At 56.6% G+C, this 20587-nt stretch overlaps 1 protein-coding gene across 1 annotated transcript in view; it reads right to left on the bottom strand.

Moving 5' to 3' along the window:
* Lgr4 (leucine rich repeat containing G protein-coupled receptor 4) overlaps positions 1–20587 on the bottom strand; it is a 36204-nt gene that overhangs the window by 14855 nt on the left and 762 nt on the right. Inside the window, exons 3-6 of the mRNA XM_023704223.1 lie at positions 20541–20585; positions 4596–4667; positions 1341–1412; positions 387–458 (exon numbers count right to left, since the gene is read on the bottom strand). Coding sequence (XP_023559991.1) covers positions 387–458; positions 1341–1412; positions 4596–4667; positions 20541–20585 — 261 coding nt within the window. The remainder of the gene's footprint in view (positions 1–386; positions 459–1340; positions 1413–4595; positions 4668–20540; positions 20586–20587) is intronic.

The raw sequence follows: 20587 nt of genomic DNA, 5'->3' as shown, positions 1-20587 counted from the left end.
GGGAGGTGGTGCAGGCCTGGCATCGCTGTGCTTGGGAGGCTGACGCAGGAGGACTGCTGTGAGCTTGAGGCCAGCCTGCGATACACAGCAAGAAGCTCTCTCAAATACAGACAGGAAAACAGAAAACTGGGCAGGGAGGCCTCAAGTCACAGGCTATTACTGGCTCATCCTCAGTGTTCACAGTGAGGAACTATACATTTGTTCTCACTCTACCGGAACAAGTGCTAGGAGCTCAGTACACAAGCCGTGGGGCCACAAGACCCAGGCTTCGCTCCCTTCCCGCCCAAGATAATGTCGGGCTCAGGACTCAACTGCAGCCCACGCACTCGGGCATCAGGCAGCTGCTCCTGGGATCGTATCTCACCCTCCCACCCCGGCCTACTCACAGGGACTGCAAGGCACTCAGGCCCCGCATGGCCTGGCTGGGCACTGTCCTCAGCTGGTTGTTCTGCAGGGTGCTGTAAGGGAACAAATGCTTGTGAAAAACACACGGTGGCTTGCTTTCCAAGACTGTGAAGCCTTGATTCTCCCCAAACTATTCATAATGGCAAAGAGAATAGGTGGGCAGCCCCAGCATTCCAGAGGTCGGGATGGGGGCACCGGCTCAGGGTACTGGTGTTGTGGGGCTTTTTTGAGAGTCTCACTACATACTTGAGACTGGTTCTGAACTCACCGTGCAGCCCAAGCTGGCTCTAAACTCACGTGACCCTCTCACCTCAGCCCGAGTGCTGGGCTCACCTGGCCCACAGTGCTGAGTTTCCCCGAGAAGTCTATGCAGCAAGCAGAGGACATGTTTGTACACTGGGATAAAGCAGGTACCAGCGGCCTGGGACTTGGCCACAGGGCAGAGTGAAGCCCCCGCCTGCAGAGAGCAGCAGGGGTCTGGTGGCCCAGGGCCCTGCAGGGACAGAACCCAGCGCTCACCTCGCTGCTCACCTCGCTGGAGGGGTGCCAGGAAGCACTAGGGCTGGGTCTGCCTTCTGGGCAAAGTGTCCCCTCCCTATTGACAAAACACCTGGGACTGGAGCCCAGGGGCGGGGCGGGGCAACCCCGTGGTGACCTGAGCGACCTTGTCAGGCCTGCTGGTACTTGCAGAACAGGCTGTCACCTGCTTCTCCCGTGACAGTGACCAACTCCAGATTCTCCAGCCAGGAGGCTTCCTGCACACAGCCCCAGCTCCCAACCCCAACTCCCTCCCACCACCAGGGCCCAGGGCCGCCCTTCAGCCTGTCGAGCCGGGGGCTCCCAAGGCTCCTGCCTGATCTTCTCATCCTTGAGGTAGAAGAAGCAGGCTCCCTGCCCCACTTGCACACCAGGAGAAGGTGTGGCCAAGTACTCACAGCACTCGGAGTTCCGTCAGCCCCGCCAGGGCCCTCGGGTGGATGAAGGAGAGGTCGTTGCCGGCCAGTTGTCTGGGACAAAGCAGAGGAGACAGCAATTCAGACTGCACTTCTGCCCAGGTGTTCTGGCCGCAGTCCAGCTCTATGGCGGCTTGGGTCCGGGATGTGAACCCACTAGGAGACCTTGGATGTGCCATGGGACTCGAGCCCCAGAAAGGGGCTTTCTGTAGTTTCGCTGTGTGGGTGATGCAACCCTGAGAGCCAGATTCTCCCGCGGTCAGCGCAGATCCAGGCCTTGACCATAGTAGCCTACACAAACCCAGCAGCCGCAGGCGGAAGGACTTGAAGGGAAGGCCTCGCTATACATTTAGGATTTTTGGTACTAGGAATCGAACTCAGGATTTGGAGCTTCCCTGGCAGAGGCCGTTCTGTGCTCTACCTTTCTCGCCCCCACCACGCTTTCTTTAAGATGGGCTTTCCTCACCTTGAACTCACAGACGCCCTCCTGCCTCAGCTTCCCAGTGCTAGGATGGCAGCCTGCGCCTGGCTTGGTCAGGGCTCCTAACAGACAAAACCCATTCCTGGCTATTTCCCCTGTGCTGCAGTAGAGTTCAGCACATGAGGCTGGGTCCAGCGCCAAAGCAAAAGCAAGGAGCGAAAACAGGCCATGCTGCTACCCTGAGACCCTCAGGCCCTGAGGATGGGGCCACCTCTCGAGGGAAGAAGACCTCAGGTCCTTTCTCATGTCCTTGGGCATCCTTTTAAATCCAGGTCAAAACCAGGTATGGTAGCACACACCCGTAATCCCAGCCCTTGGGAGGCTGAAGGGAGGATCTTGGTGAATTCAAGGCCATCCTGGACAAGATATGGAGACCCTGTCTCCAAAAAAGCAGAAAGCAAGAGGATGCAGAAATGTCTCAGAAGAGCTTGAAGTCCTACTCCCCTCCGCAGAGGCCAAGGGTCGGAAAGCTGAGGCCCTCCAAAGGGACAGCCAGGCCTGCACAGCGCCTTGCAGCTGCCCACACAGCTGCTCTTTCTCAGCACCCAGCCAAGGCGAGGGCTGCACTCCACCATACAGGAGCTGGGGTTTGCACCCATCTCTGTTCTGGTCCCCTCCCAAAAGACCCACTCTCCCCCCACCATCGCCCTCTTACTGTTTCCTGTCCATATTCTGACCTCATATAGGAGAAACCGCTCCATCTTCAAGCCTGCGTGTCCAATTCATCACACTCAGTGTCGCAGTTCCCAGAACACCCACTTTCCTCCAGGGCACACCAGCTCCCCTTCTTTAGGGCAGGGTAGTGCTCCACTGGGTGTGAGCAACACATTCTTTATCCTGTCATCAGCCACCCTACACAGGCCGCTTCCAAGACTTAGCTGGATGCCACACTGCTATGGACCTTCACCTCCTCCCCGAGACCCCGCAGGAGGAGTGGTGGGCTGAAGGCACAGTGTGCTTCCCTGGGGCAGGTCTCTCCAGGCAGAGAACCTGGGCTGCCTGCTCCCACTGACCTCCGGCTGAACAGTACCCCCATGGCCACTGTTAGACGGTGTCTGGCACTGTGGGGGTGACGCTTCAGTCCCCTCATCCCCTCTGGGCGAACCCTCTGCCAGTGCTGGTTTCCTGATGACCTTCTTGGCCCGGACTCACTGGTCAGGTACGACCAAAATGATTCAGGAACTCAGGGAGGCCAAGTCCTGTGGGTGTCTGGCCCCTGCCTCCTCCCACGCAGACCTGTGATGTCCCCAGCCTCCGCATACCCAGTGGCCAGCAGAAGGACCCCAGATCCAGCCGGCCGAGCCCACAGGCTCCCTGCCATGTGTCTGTGTCCCCCCACTCAACACAGCCTCTGCACAGCACCTAGAGCCCCACTAGACTCCTGATTACTGTAAATCTAAGTGCTACCCATATTACCCCTACTACCTGAACTGAGAAAGTTCTTTTTTCTCTTCCTGTCTTTTTGCGACAGGGTCTCACTGTGTAATTCATGCTGACCTCAAACTTTCGAGGATCTTCCTGAGAGCTGTGATGACAGGTATGTGCCACCATGCCTGGCTATCTGTTTTTCCCTTGCTGGGGCTGAGGTGGAACCAGGCCTTCTGTATGTTAGGCAAGAGCTCTATCAAGGAGCTCCATTCCAGCCCTGCCCCAATTTAAAACTTTACATAAACATCAGTACATCATTACCAAGTAATGCTCATTATAGAGAAAACACAGAAGGCAAAAGTGAAATGCAAGGTACACATAATGCTTCTACCCAAACTGGTTCCCTGAGTATCACAGCGAGTCCATGAGATTCACGGGGCTGGCATTTACCTAACACTCAGATCCCGTACTCACCAACTCTGAAGGAGGGACAATTAGTAATTTGACCCAATTCACAAATGCCAGTGGCAAATAATCTGCACTGAGCTTTTGCTCAGGTGCGTCAGACTCAGCTAAACTGTGTGGTAAGGGAAATCCTTCTTCCTGTCACTAAACCCCAGCTGCCTGTCCAGCCTCAGCAGGGGCGGGCAGCATGACCTGCCATCCTGCACTCTTGGGGTTCTGTCCTAGGGGAGGGGCCAAGGCAAGACTGGAAAAGCTGGACTGCAGGACACATCTGTGATAGGAAAGGCTGAGACAGGGCCTCACTGTGCAGCCCAGGCTGGTCTCAAACTCCAGGCGATCCTCCTGCCGTGGCTCTGAGTGCTGGGCGGGCCACATGCGCCAGCCAGTAGCCTAGCTGCGGTGAGAGCCAGAATCCTGACGCCATCGCCAAGCCTCTCTGATGCCTTGCTGGCAAGCCCATGCACTTGCGCTAAAAACCTCTCTTCCCTGAACTCAAACCGCATTTTGTTTTTCCAACAGGATCCTGGCCTAGAACTCTCCCTTCCCAGCTCCTTCACAAACCCAAGTGAGGACTGGGATCCCTGGCTCCAGTTGAGCAGAAAGCACAACACGATGGAGGAGTGTGCAAGCGTAGAAAGGTTTCCGCAACGCGTTGTCCATGGCCACGAGCCTGCCCAGGGCCCTAAACCCTCAACGCAGGGAGCTGCTGGTGAGGAAGAGCTGCCGGCCCAGGCCCCGCGCCACCCCCGAGAAGTCGCAGCGTCTTCAGTGCTGGCTTCCACATGAGCTCCAGTGACCACACTGCATACACCTTGAGCATGCCCACCCATACCCCGCCTGCTGCTGCCTGCAGCCCAGCCACTCTGGGCAGGAAGACGGGACCGTATTGCAGACCCAGTTGGCAGCGGGGCAGGACAACTTACAGCTCCTCCAGGAAAGGGAAGTCCTTAAATGCGTCTTCTGGCAACTGAGTAATGTTGTTCATGCTGATGTCCCTGTAAGACACAACCAGAGAATGGCCGTCACCAGTGGTAATGTCTTATGGCTTTGCTTTTCTTTTGTCTTAATTTTCTTTTTGGGTTTTCTGAGACAGGATCTCCCTGTGGAGCCCAGCCTGGCCTCTAACTTGTAGCTATTCTCCTGCCTCAGCCTCCCAAGGGCATGAAATACAGGTGTGCAGCCCCAGGCCTGGCAGCATTTAATTCACAAAAAATGCCACCAAGTTCCACAGGCTGAGTGGTGCAGGAGTGGCCTGGGGTCACCCGAGGTCCCCACAGGGACACTGCGCTCTCAGAACACAGCAGTGACCATCTCCCTCCTGTTCCACAGTTCTCAGGCTTCGACCAGACTCCCGTCTGCCCCCCACGGGGCCTCAGCTAGCTGGACAGGACGGATCCAAGCCCGTGGAGGCCTTCATCAAGCCAGCTCGGGGGGTGGCACTGAGGTAGGATCCCTATAAATGTGAGGCCACCACTGATGCACCAAGAGACATGCACACACGCACACAGAAAAGTTAAGGACACTGCTGCCGAGGTAGCTATACATTAAAGTTACTGATGGAGGCTTTGTAAAGACATGCTGATTCTGAAAGCCTCAGGACTACAGGCAACTAGGTGTGGGATCTCCCAAGACTTAGCTTAGGGCTCTCTGAACGCCTCAGGTACAGAGCAGAGGGGAAACAGCTCTGCCCCACCCTGCCCTCAGGATCAGGACTCAGCAGGGAAACTCCCCTGGCACGGGGCCTTGGCTCAGTCAGTGGGTGGGACCCCCGTAACCCTAATACTGGGGAGGCCGAGGCAGGAGGATCATAAATTCCAAGCCCAGCTCAGGTAACTTAATGACTTAGCCTGTCTCAGGAGATAAAGGGGAGGGGCCAAGGCAAGACTGGAAAAGCTGGACTGCAATACGGTAGCTCAGGTGACTGCCTGGGACTGTAGCTCAGGTGACTGCCTGGGAAAGAAGTAAAACCGCACACGAGGGGCACACGCTGGTTCCACTAAGCAAGGTCCTGCAAGTGGTGCCCTCCTCCTGCCTGGATGGTCGAGTTGCAGCAGGCACCCGCAGAGCTCTGCAGACCTCTCCAGGACGCCGAGCTGTGGTCCCTGGCCAGGAGTTCCACCTCCTGAGCGCTGGGACTGTGGGCGTGCAAGGACTTGAGAATGTGCAAGACACCAGAGAAGGGTGGAGAGCTCTGGGGTCACAGTCACACAGGAGCCTACATGACCCCGGCACTCTGGAGGCCAAGGCAGAGGATCACTTGGGTTCAGGCCTGCAAGACTGCTTCAAAAGCAAACAAAACCCGCACTGATGCTTACAAATAAAAGCTAGTTATGCCGGGGAGATGGCTCAGTGGAGTAAGCGCTTCCCTGGCAAGCGCAAGGGCCTGAGTTCGAGCCCCGTTTCTGCCAAAAAAAAAAGCTAGTTAGTTGCCCCCAGGTGCCCCGCCCCACAGTGCTGCTGAGCGCTGTCACTGCCCAATGTGCAGAAAAGGCGCAGCGGGCACCAGGACTACGGCTGCTTCCGCGGTGGGGCGCAAGGCTCACGCCGGCACCAGGACTGCCGCTGCTTCCGCGGTGGGGCGCAAGGCTCACGCCGGCACCAGGACTGCTGCTGCTTCCGCGGTGGGGTGCAAGGCTCACGGTTTTAGGGTCATCTTCAAGACGTAGAGCCCCTATTTTGACACTTTGTAGAATTTTCTCATTAGAGACTTTCAGAGCTGAAATTCACTCCTACACTGAAACCTCTCTCGATGTGCTGGCCCAGACTGCGATCCCACTCCAGCCGGCTGGCACAAGGCAGCGCTAGAAGGAGGAGCAAGTGTCTCCTCTCTGCCTGCACCCAGCCCTATCTCCGTAAACTGACAAGCGCAGAGCTGCCAGGACCTCCCCGCGCCCTCAGTCGAGTCCAGACGGGTCCGGCACGCTGCTGAGGTGCAATCTTGAAGCCAGGCTACGGGGCGGCATGGCTCCAGCTGCAGCTCCAGGCTGCAGTTCCCAACACCACGTGAGCCAGGCGCAGGCTGTTGTGAGGAGACAGAGGCTCCGACTTCCCAGTGGACGGCCTGGAAGGCGACCCAGAGGCTGTGGCAGCGACCCGAGCAGCACGCACGGCCCCAGCTGTGCGGTGCAGGCTCTTTCAGCGCAGACCCTCCTCTCTGCAGCGTGGACATCAGGCTGCTGCCCGGCCAGCTCTTGGCCTGCATGGACCTCTCTCCCCAGCCACTGCCCTCTTCATGGACTGATCAAACCTGGGTTGGGCCCGGGGCGAGGCCTGGTTCCCCCGCCGTTCCTCCAGCTGGACTGAGGGCCCCTCAGGGCCCTATGACTGCATCTTTACCTTCACGGTGGGCTGCGCCAGAAGGGATGGCCTGGGGTTAGCTGACTAGAACTGCACTAACTTTTCCCTAGGATTACAAACGGGCCTTTTCTGGACCTGCAGGAGGTCAGGAAGGGCTCTCTATTGCAACAATTCAATTTAATGTGCCCAAGGGCTGGAGTATCGTGCGGCTCAACCGCCTGGAACCCAGACAGGAAGAGGGAGAATGCACAAGACAGAAAAACACTCGCACAACCCCAGACCCGGGCACAGGGGGATGCAGGGAAGCCACACGCACCGCTGCACGCGTAGCGCGGATGAGATCACGCGCGGGGGACAAGCCGAGCTGCAGGCAGGGTGCGTCCTAGCACATGGAACACACGCTAGAGCTATGACCCAGGCGCCCAAGTCTGAAAAGCGTCACTATCCAAGCCAGAAACCAGCAAAGATGCTCCACTAGTGACTGCAGGAAGATGCTCGCGAGTGGCTACTTATGGAGATACTATGCAGGCACAAAAAGGGGCGCAGGCTACTGGGGGGCAGCACACAGCCTCGGAAAGAACAGGCAGCTGCCAACCTGCATTAGTGTGGGGGCAAATCCCAAGCACGGCACAGAGGCCAGGAGGCCTGAGGCAAAGGCAGCTGCAGAGTGCGCCAGCTGGGCGCCTTCTGAGGGGACGGGGCCTGGAAGCTTAGAACTCATGTCCCTCAAGCCTTGCTGCCCATGTGGCCTTTCCTAAAGTAAGAGCAGACATCTGTGACCCATGAGCACCTCAGGCCCCTGCCGTGGGACACCTGGCCTCTGCCTGCAAGCACAGCCCCACCTGAAAGCAGCATGCCATGACAGGTGGGTGCCCTGCTCAGGAGTTGGGAAAGCTGTGGTTCATTTTGTGCTGTGCTGTTCTGTTCCTTCCATAGTCCTAGAGGCTAGAGGCTGAGACAGGAAGGTCACTGAGAGCCTAACGCCAGCCAGGGCTATGTAGTTAGACCCAGTATCAAGAAACACCTACCCAGCAATGCCAGGCATGGTGGCACGTACCGGCAATGCCTGCACGTGGGATGCTAAGGCAGGAGTACTGAACTCAAGACCAGCCTGAGCACATAGCATGACCCTATCTCAAAAAAATGGACCAAAGCAAAGATCACACCATTTCTCAGATAGCAAAAAGGGGCAAGGGCAGGTGCCCTCCACACACTCCTGCCCCAAACCAAGTGACCAACCCATCCAGACTCTTGTGGGGCGGCAAGGCTGGGCGTGAGGCTTCTTCTAAACCCAAGTTCCAGATGTAAAAATAGCTTGGGAGGAGCAATGCAAAATGGGATTCAATGAAACTGATTTTCCTTCCTCAAAATTTCAAAAACACAGGCTTTGTCCCATAAATAGCAGCTCTGGAGCCCAGGAGCTGGAGAACACAGTGGTTAAGATCCCAGAGCCAGGCCAGCACGGCGGTCCTCGGGCAGGCGCCCACACACAGGGCCGTCCTTCCAGCCTCTTCCCACTGCACTTCAGTAACGCGACACCCGACACCCAACACTGCTCTGCTGCCAGGGCGGGAGGTCAGGGCCCCAGGAGGCTGCTGGCCCGTCCTTCTGTGACCAAGCCAGAGGGAGGAGGCGCCAGCTGCGGTCCCAGGGCTGCGTTGGGAGACACATCCCACATCCCAGTATCCCCACCACCACCTCTTGTGAGCTTGGAGCTCCAGGGCCAACAAAGGCGGGTGAGCCCCACACCCGAGTTCTCGAGTGTCCCCAAGACTGCACCCTTCACCCCACACTCAGGAAGGGAAGCTAAGGAGGAGGACCACCTCCTTCCAGGGTGAGCCAGCCCTCGGTCCCAGCCTCTTCCCCTTGGCAGCCCTCACCAAGGGGCTACCAGAGAACGGCAGGCTCACAGCATACAGGCACAGCTCAGATGCCCCCAGCAGCTGGGCCTAGATCCTGAGCCTAGTACTCAGGGTGCTGACAAGTCTCGGTGCCACTGTGTATGTGTACTGCCCCTTGATGTCAGCAGCTTCTCTCTCTCTCTCCCCCCCACCCGGTTTTTGGGGCCAGGATCTTGCAGGTAGCCCAGGCCAGCCTCAAACTCACAGCAGCTGTCCTGCCTCAGCCTCCTGAGTGTGTGCTACCATACCCGGCTCCCTTTCAGCAGTCTGAACCTGGCCTTTCTCTCTGCACTGGAGGCCAATCTCAAGACAAAGCCTGCCATAGCTCTGGAGCCACTGTGTGGGAAGAGGCTTCCTGTCTCCAGGGGCACCTCTGTGGCGCTCTGGGGACAGCCCTGCTCCAAGGACCTACATCAAGCCAGGTGCACCCCACCCAGCCCGACTGCACCCCATGCAGCCAGGAAGCCAACTTCTTGTCACAGCAACTAAAGACACCTGCAAAGTGGGGCCAGCACTCAGGAGGCCAAGGCAGGAGGCTCACCTAGGAGTCAAGGCCAGTCTGAACTATACAGCGAGAACCTGTCTTAAAAGGAAAAAGGAAAGAAAAAATTCTAAAATCACTCATTTATCCAGAAAATTTGTCTTATAAGGATGAGTACTTCATTTGGTCTGATAGAAAGTGAAATGTGTATTTTGTATATTTTTTACTCTAGTTATTCACTTTGCACAAGAGCTAAGAAAAAAAAAAATTGCTGCTTAGATTTTAAAAACTGTTACAGTAAAAGATGCACGGCCACACGTCCCGAGGAACGGTGCCCCGGCCAGGCGCCATCCTCCTGGCAGGTCTGCAGCCGCCTTGGAGCCCTCTTCACGACAGTGTTCACACGGCACCATCAGAAGCTTGGTGGCTGCCACCGCCAAGGCTGCCCAACACAAGGGCGGGCAGGGAAGTGTGCGTGTTGTCCTCACCCTCCTCAGACCCAGCTCTGGCCCTAGACTCCTGCACACAGAGACCACGAGGGAGGCATGCAGAGTCCCAGCACAGAGGCAGAGGGCAGCCTGGCGAAGCCATGCTGAAGGAAGATTCCAGAACTGGGCCCCTGCAAAGGCGAAGGAGGAAAACCTGGGACAGAGGAGACTCTTGGGGCCCGTCCACTGCCCTCCTGTGAGGGCCAAGTATTTAGTACACAGCCTCCAGGGTCTCACTGCACAGACTGGGCTCGTAGTGACCCTCCTGTCTTCAGCCTTTCAAGCGCTGGCATTACAGGCGCACAGCAGCATGCCCAGCCTCAATCGCCATCTCAGCACAGCCCGGAGCAGGGCCCGCACCACATGCCACTCTTTGAGACAAGACCTCTCACTATGCAGCTCAGGCTGGCCCCGAGCTCACTTTGCAGCCCAGGATGGCCTTGATCTCACAGCAATACTCCTGCCTCTGCCTCCTGAGTACTGGGATTACAGGTATGCGTGCGCCACCACACCTGGCTTTTTTTTTTAAAAAAAAAATGCTATTTTGAGAAGAAACTGCAATTTGCAACTGTCTGCACAAGTTACAGAGCAGTGACTCGCTGTGTCCCTACAGGGATGACATTGCCACAGACAGAGCCCAGTGCCTGCCCTGAAGAGCACTGGTGGCTCAACAGTGAAGGTGAGTGAGGACGGTGGGCGACAGAGCCCCTGCTTCCAGACAGGCCGGCAGGCAGGCGGGCAGACAGGCAGCTCGGTGCCTACACTGCACCTCAGACAACAGAGAGGACCGCAGTGCTCAGTGCCCGGGCAAGGCTGGCCTGGCTCCGCCAAAAACAGACAAAACAACAGAAAGCCGCTGTAGACCCAGAGCCCATGGCCACTGCGAGCGTCCGAGCCTGTCCCTCTCCCAGCCCTCACGCCCTGGTGGACGTGCCCGTGTCGCCATCCTGGCCTGCTCAAGCAGCGCTGTCACCACAGTGGCCTAGCCCAGCATCCCACCCCGCAGCAGCTGCGACGGCAAAGCTGCCCAATAATTGGCTTCTTTCACCTCTGTTAATCACGAACAAAAGTGGCATTCAGCCCCCAAATGGACAAAATGCTGCGCCCGCAGGCCAGGAGCGCGATGGGCCGGAATAACAATCCCGCAGCCGGCGCCCCTCCCCGCCTCACAGGGCCATAATTAAGACCTGCACAAAGGACCCCTGCCGGCTTCCCTCAATGGGGCATTACACGCCTGTTTTCTTGTATTTAAAGAAAAAAAAAATAGCAGGCTTTTCTGCCAGGCATAAAACAGAATACACAATTTCCATTTATTTGCAACTGAAATACTGTTAAAATTTCCAAGCTCACATATTACCCAGGACAAAGCAGCCCCAGCCTCAGCATACCAGGCAAGCGAGAGCAGATGAACCAGGGACAGGCACAGGGAGGCGAGGAGCTCTGGGCCGCTGCCCAGGGCCCTGTCTCTGTCCTCCATTGGGGCGCAGATGTCCCCAGCCAATCTACTCCCCGTGGCCGGCCCAACCCCAAGCAGGCCGGAGTTTAGAGCTCCACAAACACTCAGAGCCCGGCACACTGCAGGCCTCCCGGGCGGCTAGTGTGAGTGACTCCCAGCGAAAGCCCGGTACCCACAGCAGCGGCCACCACTCCTGTAAACATGCTGGGCTCCGACAGGCAGGGGCAGCTGTCAGCTGGACTGTGACCTCATGGCAGGCTCAGATGTCGCCTCCCTCACAGCAGCCCTGAAGTAGGCCACACTAGGAAGCCAGCCCTGTAGAGAGGGAGCCACAGGTGCTGCCAGATTGCTGGGCTCAAATCCCACTTAGAGACGACCAACCAGGAGTCCTACATGATGGCACACTTGTCACCCCCGGCCGGCACTTGGGAGGCTGAGGCAGGAGGCTCACTGGGAGCCTGGGCCAGCTTGGGTTGCACTGTCAGCGGCTGGAGGACAGTGAGAACTTGTCTCCAAAGGCAATCGGAAACAGAACTTGGGTCGCGAACAAATGGGTAGCAAAAGCCCTTCATTTCACAATGCTTTTCTCAGACTTTGCCACTGCATGTAGCAGCACTTGATTCAATGAAGTAGTTCCAGGAAGGCTTCATTCAGTGAAGTCAGGACTGAACTGAAACTTGTTATTAAATTAAAACAAATCATCTGGGGGTTTGTTGTTCAGCTGAAAAGAATCCGATGGAAACAAGCAATTTGGCCACACATTTGCTCCCTGTCTGAATTGTTCTACCAAAATCTTGATTGCAAGAGGTGGAATTTAAGGTACAAAGGTACACTTGGATTGAAAATACCAGGCAGTCAAGCCAGAGAGACAGTTCAGTAGTGCAAGGTCCTGAGTTCAATCCCTGGTACCACAAAAAAAAAAAAAGAAAAGAAAAGAAAAGAAAAATAAAAGAAAATACCAGGCAAACAAATGCGCCTCAAGCCCTTAGAGGGCACCCGCTTATCATGTCAGTACTCGGGAGGCTGAGACAGGAGGATTGCTGTAAGTTCAAGGCCAGCCTGGCCTCCATTGTAAGATCCTGTCTCAAAAAAACAGTAACAAGGATAATTTTTTTAAATGAAATATGGGGCTTCACAGCTAAAGTGCTACAATTGTACAGCCAAAAAAATTACAAAGTAATAATCAACAAGCTCTGGTAGACCGTATAGAAACTTTAGTTTCAACAAAGCCCCTGGGGGTCAAATTAATATTCTCAGTTCCTCCTGGCAGAACATGTATGCTTGCTGACTCCACCACCTTCTACTTGGAAAATCACATACCAAAACTTTCCACACTGCTGCTGCACAAATTAAAAAAAAAAAAAAAAAAATTCAGAGAAAACGTTGTCCCGTCTCCTGCTCTTGCTCCTGGGCTTCAAACACCACGATGACTGCATCTTACAACCAAGCAAAACCCACAGCTCCCCGCCAGCCCAGCCCTAGCCTCCATTCTGGGCCTGAGCGGGCCCTCCAGCTCACAGGCCACGTGTCTCGGGGTGCAAGGACACAGGCTCGCTCTGCGAAGTGCAAGCTTGCATCTCACTGCGCAGCCCTTCCTGGCCTTGAACTTATGGTGATCCTCCTGCCTCAGCCTCCTGAGTGCTGGGAGTGTTGGGATGGCAGGCGTACACCGTAGGGTGCCCTCCAAAAGGCGTTTGCTATTCAAAAACTAAAATGCTTTCTTAAGACTTAAGCCACAGTTGGCATCACTTTTCATTGAAAAAAAAAAAAAAAAGAAAAAGGTTTTTTACGATGACAACCATCAAAGAATAGTAAGGCACTCCTACTGGCCCAGCCTACGGCCTGGGCCCCACATGGTGCAGGGGGCACGGGCAGGAGGCGAGGCCAGCAGCTCTGACCTCCAGGTGGAAGAGCCAAGGCCGGCTGCCCCTCCTGCCTGGGGCCACTGGCCCAGCTCTGCAGGTAGCACCAGGTCACAGTTTTCCAACAACCGCTGGTGAACACATCAAAACTAGCAGGACAAGCCCTACTCCCATAGTCTGGAGACTTTGCTCTCAGCCCTCCTGCCTCAGCCTTCTGACAGGCCCAGCACGTAGTCCATGCTGTTGCTGAGGCTGAGTCTCTGGGTAGAGCCCAGGTGGGGCCCACCACCATAGCGAGAAGTGCCCAACTACCCAAGGATGCCAACAACTGCTGCAAGTCCTGCACTCAGGAGGCTGAGGCAGGCTATAGAGCCAGATCCTGTCTCAAAAAACCCTAAAAAGGACATCAAATAAAACAGAAGCCACCTAGCCAGGGCAGTGCCAAGACCATATACTCGTGGAGCTCTGGGGAGCAGGTGCCACTGTGTGACAGACTGGCTGACCTCCCCCCAGGACTGGCAGGGGAGAAACGTCATTTTGAGTCTCTGTCTCTTTGGTCTTTCTGAGACAGAATCTCTCTATGCACTTCAGGCCAATCTTGAGCTCACGCTGCAGCCCAGGCTGTCCTACAAGCTCACAACCCTCCTATCTTAGCCTCCCAAGTTGCTGGGAGGCTATGTCTGGCTCAGAGGAGGCAGAGGAGGGGCTGAGTCTCCTGGGAAGCCCACGACAGCACTGTGTGCGCATGCGCACACACGCAGGAACAGCCCAAGAAACTCCATTTGGACTCACACTGGACACAGGCTGGGAAACCAGGATGTTCTTGGCACAGTGCAGCCTCTGTGGGCAAGCACAGGGAAGTGTCCTCCACAGGCTTCCTCTGATGGCCATGCAGCTGTAGAATGCTGGCCAAGCTGCCCCCAGGGCCTTGGTCACCCCTGGGTCTCTGCAGCTGCCAGCCTGGCTTAAGCCCTCTGCAAAGCAGCTCGGGCGCACATGGGGACAGCACACCACACAGGGGTCCTGACCGTTCTGCAGTCCGTGACACCAGCGCCAGGCCAGGTGCAGCCGGTGGCAGGGCCTGGCTTCAAGGCAGAAAAAGAAATTAAAAGGCCAGAGAGCTGTTTAGAAAGAAGAAGAGATTTGAAAGGATTTTCAGATGCATTTGGGCACCCGATTGTCACCCCACTCTCTGGGAGTCTGTGGATCAAAAATTTAAAAATGAAATGTACCACTCCTGCTATGGTTTGTGTCTAGTTGTCCCCCCGGAGCCTCATGCAGTCATGGGGCAGACTTCTGGAGTTTGTGATTAATTCATGACAAAAGGCTAGGATTGTGCGTCTGGGTACCGCTGAGATGGGGGGGTGCTACACCCAGCCTGGGCTGGGCGGGGGAGCCTGAACATAACACACGACAGACCTGCTCCCGGGAGCCCTTGGTGCTGTCACTCCTCCCTCTTGCTCTTGCTGTTTTGGGGCCTTCCACTGCTATGAAAGGTTGCTCTCTGTCATGTGCCGCTCTGCACTGGAGCCAGCAGAGCGTGGACTGAAGCCTCCAGTAACTGTGAGCTAAATATACCTTTCCTTTCCTCAGTTTGGATGTTGGGTATTTGTCCCAGTAATAAGGGAATAACAGACAGAATTTGGTACTGGAGAAGTGAGGTTGTGGCTTGGCTAAACTTGATCATGTGGATTACAGGCTTTTGGGAATGGCGAATGGAGAGAAATAGGAAAGGTTCGGAGATGTCACCTACAAGCGAAGTGCTGGAACAGCTTTGGCTGTTCCGTAGGGGAAGATTCCGGTTGGAGCTCAGAGTGGAAGGCTGATAGAAAGCCTGCCTGCGAAGACCAGGCTGGGGCAGTTTCTGCTCGGAAGGACTGCACTGGGTGCTGGACTGCGCATCATTTGTGTTTTGGCTTCACAGAAAATTTTGTCTGCATTTTACTCATGTCCAGAGACTGCCTGCGACTGAGATTATGCATGGTGGACTGAATAATCTTTCAAAAGAAATTTCAAAGCAGCTAAATACTGAGGGAGTAGCATGGCTATTGGTGGGGGTTTTTAGTCAGGCTTACGTTGAGAATCAAAAGCAAAAACCCCGGAATGATGGTTTAAAACATTGAGTTTGGGGAGAAAGGAGCTCTAATAAAGCAGTAGACTGCGAAGATAGAGCCGAGAGGATCTCCTTCACCAAGAAGGAAGATGAGAAGGATGACCTAGGGGCATCACTGAAGGCAACAGGTCTGCACCCCCTTCCCAGCCTCAGAATTGCAAGGCCTTGCGAGGGACTTTGCCTTGAGGGGAAAGCTGCAGGGCTCCAGGTTCCAGAATGGCGAGAGTGGCCATACCAGGTTCCAAAATGGTGCCAACATAGAGAATTTATTCCTTGGAATCAGGGTCAGAGTGCTCGGCGATCCAGGCACTGGACCCCTACAGCCAAGAGAGAGGAAGGCCTGGCTACGGCTCCAGCTGGCAGCAGCCCTCGGCATCATCCACGCGCCTTGGTTTTAGGTGCATGCAGAATGCAGGAGTTCTGAGGTTAAGAAGGCTTCCACCTCGATTTCAGAGGAAGGCCTGGGAGGCCAGGCAGTGTGCCCCTGAGAGGGCAGTGTGTGAAGCTGGGAGAAACCCACTCAGTGGAAACCCCAGAAGTTTGGAAAAGCCAGGAACATGGATCATCTAGGGGAAGCTGCAAGGAGTGGGCGAAGCAGGCCTGAGAGAGAAGCCCTGGGAGCTACCAGCACAGCGCTGCGGGGCGGAGCCATGCAAGGCCTTTGGAGCTTACGGCTCCACACAGATCGCTTCGCATGCTCCCCATGGAGCTACGGGACTTAATGTTCGCCCTGCTGGAGTTTGGACTTGTGTTGGTCCCAATGCTTGGTATTCTCCTGTTGTTTGTACCTTTTGGAATGGTGATGTTTATCTTGTGCCACTGAATGTTGGAAGTGTTTAACTTCTCATTTGTACAGAAGTTCACAGCTAAGTTTGCCTTAAACTGAGGAGCACACTTGGGACTTGGACTCTTCAGCAAGGCTGAAACCGTTGGGAACTTGGTAACTCTTAGAGATGGACTAAAAGGCCTTCTGCGGGAAGGGATGTGCATGAGACTTTGGGGCTCCTGGGGCAGAATGCTATGGTTTATGTCTCATTGTTCCCCCAAAGCCTCGTGGAGTCATGGGGCAGACTTCTGGAGTTTGTGATTAATTCATGATCCAAGGCTGGGACTGTGCGTCTGAGTACTGCTGGGATTACGGGTGTCAGCGCTACACCCAGCCTGGAGCGGAGGGCCCGAAAGTAACATGACACAGAGAGACAGACCTGCTCCCGGGAGCCCTGGGTGCTCTCACGCCTCCCTCTTGCTCTTGCTGTTTTGCGCCTTCTGCCGCCATGAAAGGTTGCTCTCTGCCATGTGCCGCTCTGCCCTGAAGCCAGCCAGTAACTGAAGCCTCCAGTAACTGAGAGCTAAATACACCTTTCCTTCCTGCATTTTGAGTGTTGGGTATTTGTCCTGGCAACAAGAGAAGAGTAACTGAGACAATTCCCCAAATTTGACGTCTGTAATTATTTGAGGAGAAGAAGGCTTTCTTTACAGTTCTTCAATGGGCTGCACTTGTAAAGTTCTCTGGGGATCTGAACAAGGGGATGTAAAGAAATGAACTCAGCTAAATCAGGCAAGAGTCACATGCCTGCAACCCTAGTCCTTGGGAGGCTGAGGCAGGAAAATTGCCATGAGTTTGAGGCCAGCCCTAGGCTACATGGTGAGTTCAAGGCCAGGCTGGGCTACAGGGCACAACCCTGCCTCAAAAAGCCAAAACAAGATAAAGCAAACTTGTGACAGCACATACATATATTCTAAGGCTCTGTATAGTCCAGGCTGGCCTCAAACTCAGGGCAATCCTCCTGCCTCAGCCTCCTGGGTGCTAGGATGGCAAGCATGAGCTCCTACACCTGGATTAAGTGTTCATTTCCTGCCCTCAGCCACCCGCACGTACACCGAGAGGAGTGTGATGCCAACGGCTGGTACAAGAAGAGCCAGAAGCATGCCCCCGTAGCAAAACAGGCCCTGGCATAAAAGCATGTTTAAACTGGACGCAGCGGCGTGTACCTGCAACCAGCACTCTGGGAGGCTGAGGCAGGAAGAGTGTACATTCAAAACCAGCCTGGGCAACACAGTGACCTCGCAGAACCTGGTCTGAAATTGAGCATCAAAAGGGCGGAGGATGTAGCTCAGGGCAAGGGCCTGGGTCCAACGGCCAGCACAGGAAGAGAAAGGTCAGGACATGACCCAGAGCATGTCCAGGTGTGTTTAAAAATCCTGCTGAACACAGAACTAGGTCTACACCACACAGGGCCTTAGGAGCCACTGGAGTGGGCCAGACTGGCTACCACATGACCCTCCTCAGGTCTCAGGAGCTGAGGAGGAGAGGGGCTCAGACAGCCCAGCAGGCCAAGGCCAGAGCACTGCGCTCAGGCCTGGGGACCACATTTACACACAGCCAACTTGTGCGGAACACTCGGGCTGGCAGAGCATGTCCTTCCAAGTCCAAGGCACGGTTAGGGTTACACCAACCACACTTTTTTAGTTTTTGCAACAGTCTCGCTACATAGCCCAGGCTGGTTCTTCTCGGTTTACATGAGGGCAGCTGAAGGTAGGAAACAGTCCTTGAGTAACATGGCCCAGACGTGCAAGGATCCTCCTGCCTCAGCCTCCAAGTGCTGGGATTACTTGCATGCACCACCACACCTGGGCTTTCCTTTTTGTACAAAGAGCTGATCAGTCAGGAAGTGATTCCTTTCCCCTTAAGTGTCTACAGCGTCAAGAGAAAAACACTGGCCGCCCCCGGCCCACCTGCCAGGAGGACAGCAGGTCAGGCCAAAGTGCTGCAGTGCCAGGCACCCGGGCGCTTTGGTCTCTGGAGACGGAGCTGCCAGAGCACCCGACACTGGCAAATGTGGGCCTGCTGGCTGGGACCTCTCATTATCCTTGCCTGAAGGGACAGCAAGACCCCAAGGAAAAGTGCACGGCTGAAGTGGGCAGCCCAGGGGCCGGGGAGATGGCTCAGTACAATAAGTCCTTGCCTGGCAAGCGCTAGGGCCGGAGTTCAATCCCCGGTTCCGCAAAATAAATAAATAAATAAATACATAAATAAATGGGCAGCCCGAGGGCTTCTCCGAAATTCCAGCAGGGCATGGTGTGTGCACCTGTCACACCAACACCCAGGAGACTGGGGCAGGAAGATTTCTGTGAGACCAAGGCTAGCCTCAACTACACAGTATCGCAAACAAAACAAAACATAAAGAGAAAAAGGGATTGGTGGAGAAAAAAAACTTAAAAATCAAATAACAGAAAGAAAACCCTCCCCAAGGACTGTCAACTGCAGATGGGGTGGTTCAGCGCTGCCCAGCTGGCAGGAGATGCATCGCACCACTGCGCCTCGAAACAGTTCATCTCTAGGAGACCAGCACGAGCAGCTAAGAGCATGGAACCCCTGCCTGGGAAGGCTGAGGCAGGGGGAAGCTGGGGGTGGCCAAAGCCAGCCTGGGCACGCTGTCTCAGAACCCAAGCCAGTCCAGCCCAGAGGAGCGAGCAGCAGGCTGCGCCACTGCTCTCGGTGTGCCCTGCCCGCTGAGGCTGGAGCAGAGAACTCGGCTTTCCGAGGGTCATGTGTTCCCGCAGGATGTGGCACACAGGCCCCATCCTGGGCCCAGCTTTTGCTAAGAGGGCTGGCAACCAGCGGCTTTGGGCACCCCGATTCTCCACAAGGCCAGACGTCTTTGGCCACAGGGCTCTGGGCGACCCGAAGGCTCAGACTGCTGAGGCCCTCACACCAGGGCACCGTCGCATGCACTCCCAGGGCCACACTCCCGCCACCAGACCCGAGAACCACAAGACCCAGGCACACTGGCACCAGCAACCACGGGAAAGGCCTTTGGAATCTGCAACCCAGGTGCAGACCTAACCTGGGGTCCGCAAAGGTAAACTGAGGTCTGTGGTCGCAAAGCCCTCCACGGGGACACGTGCCGGAGGACAGGCAGACACTGATCCTCCCAACCACCCGCCGTGGACTCTGCTGGCAGCAGACCCCCCAGACCCCAGCAACCCAGCCCAGGCCTTACAATCACACACACCTGCTGCAGCTGGCAGGCCGGACACCACCCCCACGCTGAATCTGTCCCCGAACAGCAATTCCGGGGCCTGGGTCACTGCACCTCTAGAGCAACCCTTACACCCCGTAACGGGCACACTCGGGAGGCAGAAGCAGGTGGCTTCCCTGGCAGGGATCTCTGCCAAGGCCATCCAGGGCCACAGGCTGACACTTGTCTCACAGACACGAAGCCAGGACAAAGCAGAGGACCTCAACCTCGACTACAAGCAACACAGGGCCAGCCTTGGCTCCGTCTGACAGAGAGGGACCTGTGGAAGACGGCTCCTCCTGGGGCACAGATGCCACCAGCGCAGCCAGGACTGGTGCCACCATCCCCAGGGACCAGGGCCGAGGGTGAGGCAGGAGAACAAGATAGGCTGCCCCCAGCCAGGGACCAGAGCCAGCTTGAGGGGGACTGGACAAGCCCCAGGAAGCCCGGGACGACAAGGGAGAGGACCCAGGCTCGACGCTGCGCCTCACAGCCCAGGGCCCGGGAGACAGCGCTCCCTGCGATCCCGGGCTGCGGGTGCCGACACTGACCCCAGCGCTCAGAAAAGCTGAGGCAGGACGATCGCAGGTTCCAGCCCTGCTGGTCTCAACTGAAAAATAAGAGCCTGGGCTACAGCTCAGCGTAGGGCTGTGGGGCCACACGGCCACACACACGAGCATGCATGCATGCATGCACACACGCGTGCTCACTAGCACTTGGAACTAAACGCTCCCTGGGGCACAGTTACGGGAACAGGGATACAGAACCGTACGGGCCGGGGCCGGGACCGGGACCAGAACCCGACGAGGCCGGGCGGCCCGGCTTCCGGCTCTGCCTGCGGGGGGAGACCCGGAGGCCCCGGGGCGCTCGGCCGGGCAGACCCCCCCCCCGCCCCTACCGGGCCACGCTGAGCCCAAACCCAGTCCGCAGCGGAGTCGCGGGTCTCACGGCGCCCCGCCCGCCACCCTCCTGCCTCAGCCTCCCTCGAGCCAGGTTCAGGCCGCGCCGCGTCCCTCCTAGGCTTTGTGGGCGAGTCCGCCACAGGCCCAGGCTGCCCTCCCTGGCCGGGCCTGCGGCGCAGGTGTCCGCGCGGCGTCTGGAGGTCCGCAGGCCCCACACCCCACCGCGGGGAGGAGGCTGGGCCCAGGTCCCGGGCCGGGGCCCTCGGGGGAGGCTGAGGCAGGAGGGTCTCGGGCCGGCGCAGGCGCGGTGCGGCGCTCAGGGCCGCCGCGGGGACTCGGTACTCACAGCGCTCGCGTGAACGCGCCCAGCCCCGCGGGCACGGCCGCCAGCGC

Source organism: Octodon degus, unplaced genomic scaffold, assembly GCF_000260255.1.
Source record: "Octodon degus isolate 3935 unplaced genomic scaffold, OctDeg1.0 scaffold00193, whole genome shotgun sequence".
In the NCBI taxonomy this organism is placed as follows: Eukaryota; Metazoa; Chordata; class Mammalia; order Rodentia; family Octodontidae; genus Octodon; species Octodon degus.
This window is presented reverse-complemented; position numbering and strand designations above follow the sequence as displayed.